Source organism: Herpailurus yagouaroundi, unplaced genomic scaffold (genome assembly GCF_014898765.1).
Source record: "Herpailurus yagouaroundi ecotype Mexico unplaced genomic scaffold, PumYag 166, whole genome shotgun sequence".
Lineage (NCBI taxonomy): Eukaryota > Metazoa > Chordata > Mammalia > Carnivora > Felidae > Herpailurus > Herpailurus yagouaroundi.
In genome coordinates, this window is record NW_024412407.1 from 19,420,322 (window position 1) to 19,422,102 (window position 1,781).

Consider the following 1,781-nt stretch of genomic DNA (forward strand, 5'->3'; position numbering starts at 1 on the left):
CCTTCCCTTCCCTTCCCTTCCCTTCCCTTCCCTTCCCTTCCCTTCCCATGGTTCCTGTTGTATAAGTGACCTGGAGTAATAATATGTTTTTTACAAATCACTTAACAGCGTCATTACGGTGCGCAGAGGGGAGAATTGGGTGGGACTTAACCCTTGGATGTATATGGACTATTTTTGCCCCACGTATTTTGTCCCATATGTTTATGTCCCAAATGTTTTGTCCATAAACATTTTTGTGTTTTTATTCCTTTCCTACTAGAAGACGAATTTTCTAAAACAATGCAGCAGGCAGCTGTACCACTGATCAGTAGTACATCTTGTCGAAGTTACTGGGGACTGGATATTAAAAACACCAATATATGTGGAGGGGCTGCAGGATCATCCTCATGCATGGTAATTCAAGGATGGTGCTGATGAGTGCAGTTTTCTTCTCAGTGTGTCTCATGAATGGGTGTTTGCTGACCACAAAGAGGTATACGTGCATGGCAGTTGTAAAATGAAAAGTGAGAAGGGGAAGTACATTGCTAAGCTGATGTACTGTCATTGCTAATTTGAAACTCGAAGTGAATGCAATTCTCAAAAGGAATTGCTCGTTCATTTGCTTGGGTGACTGTGTGAAATTGATGATGTTCTACTGTTTTTGACCTATAAAAATAATTTATTATGTCTCAACTTCACAGCTGAATTAGACTGCTCAGAGCATCTGCTTCTAGTAGCATTGAAAATATAAAGATATTTTAATGTAACTCAAAGCCATAATTTCGTGATTTATATTAAGTAGATGCTTGAAACTTTCTGCAAGACACAGTCTGTTGTCAGCATTAAATGACTTTGTGTTTAATGTACCTTGTAGCCTCCTTTTGAGAATAGAGGTTTCAGTCTGATTCAGAGATCTGTAATATCCACCAACCGCCTATTTGCCTCTGCTGTCGTGAGCAGAAATGAGAGGTGGCAGAATGACTTACGCACTGTCTGATCACCTCTGCGGTGGAGGTGAGCATCCATTATGAATTGTGCAGGCAGAAGAACTTCTCTTTTTGCCGGTTGCAGGGAGATTCGGGAGGCCCTCTGCAGTGTGTGCAGGACGGACAATACAAGCTCATCGGTATCGTGAGCTGGGGCAGCAGTAACTGCCAGCCCACTGCACCAACAGTCTTTGCCAGAATTTCTGCCTACAGGGACTGGATCACATCTGTCACTGGAGGAGAAGTGTGATCATTAAAGAGTAGCATGGTGGAACTCTGTTCGTAAATGGGAAAGGAGGTACCTAACAGCATCTCTGAAAAATAAGTCTCCGATCAGTGTTAAAAGACCCAGTGACCCTTCCTCCAACCCTTGTCACAGAGGAGCTTGGATTTGGTGTGTACATGCGTTTAATATTAAACATTGAACACAGAAAGATAATGTTGATTCATGCCTCCTGGGAATTTAAAATCTGAAATGTCATTAAATTCGTATTTAGTATGCCATGTATATGTCATTATTTGAATACAATCATATACACTTGTACTATTTTTCTAGTTTGGTAAAAATTAGAATATACAAGCAAATGTTATTCAGTCCATATAATTCTTAATTTCCCTCACACACAACAGTGCACTGAGCACAGTGAGATAGGAACGATCCCTCTAAGTTTCAGAATTTCAATGAACAGTGGACATTTAAGGAATTACTTATCAGGCTTATCCCTTGATTTTTAAATTTTTTAGATAAAATCTTAGGATATTTCAATTGTTTACAAAGCAGTTCATCTGAACCTCAGTTAACCAATATGCTCATCT

General features: G+C 39.9%; 1 protein-coding gene across 2 annotated transcripts in view; it reads left to right on the plus strand.

The window, feature by feature from the left end:
- Positions 1-1,464, plus strand: part of LOC121038759 (chymotrypsinogen A-like) — a 23,765-nt gene extending 22,301 nt beyond the window's left edge. Inside the window, exons 8-9 of one of the 2 annotated variants that reach the window (XM_040488526.1) lie at positions 263-393; positions 1,051-1,464. In XM_040488526.1, coding sequence (XP_040344460.1) covers positions 263-393; positions 1,051-1,215 — 296 coding nt within the window. In that variant the 3' untranslated portion in view covers positions 1,216-1,464. Of the gene's footprint in view, positions 1-259; positions 394-1,050 lie in introns of both variants that reach the window. The other variant, XM_040488524.1, reaches the window with a different exon arrangement.
- The last annotated feature ends 317 nt before the right edge of the window (positions 1,465-1,781 follow it).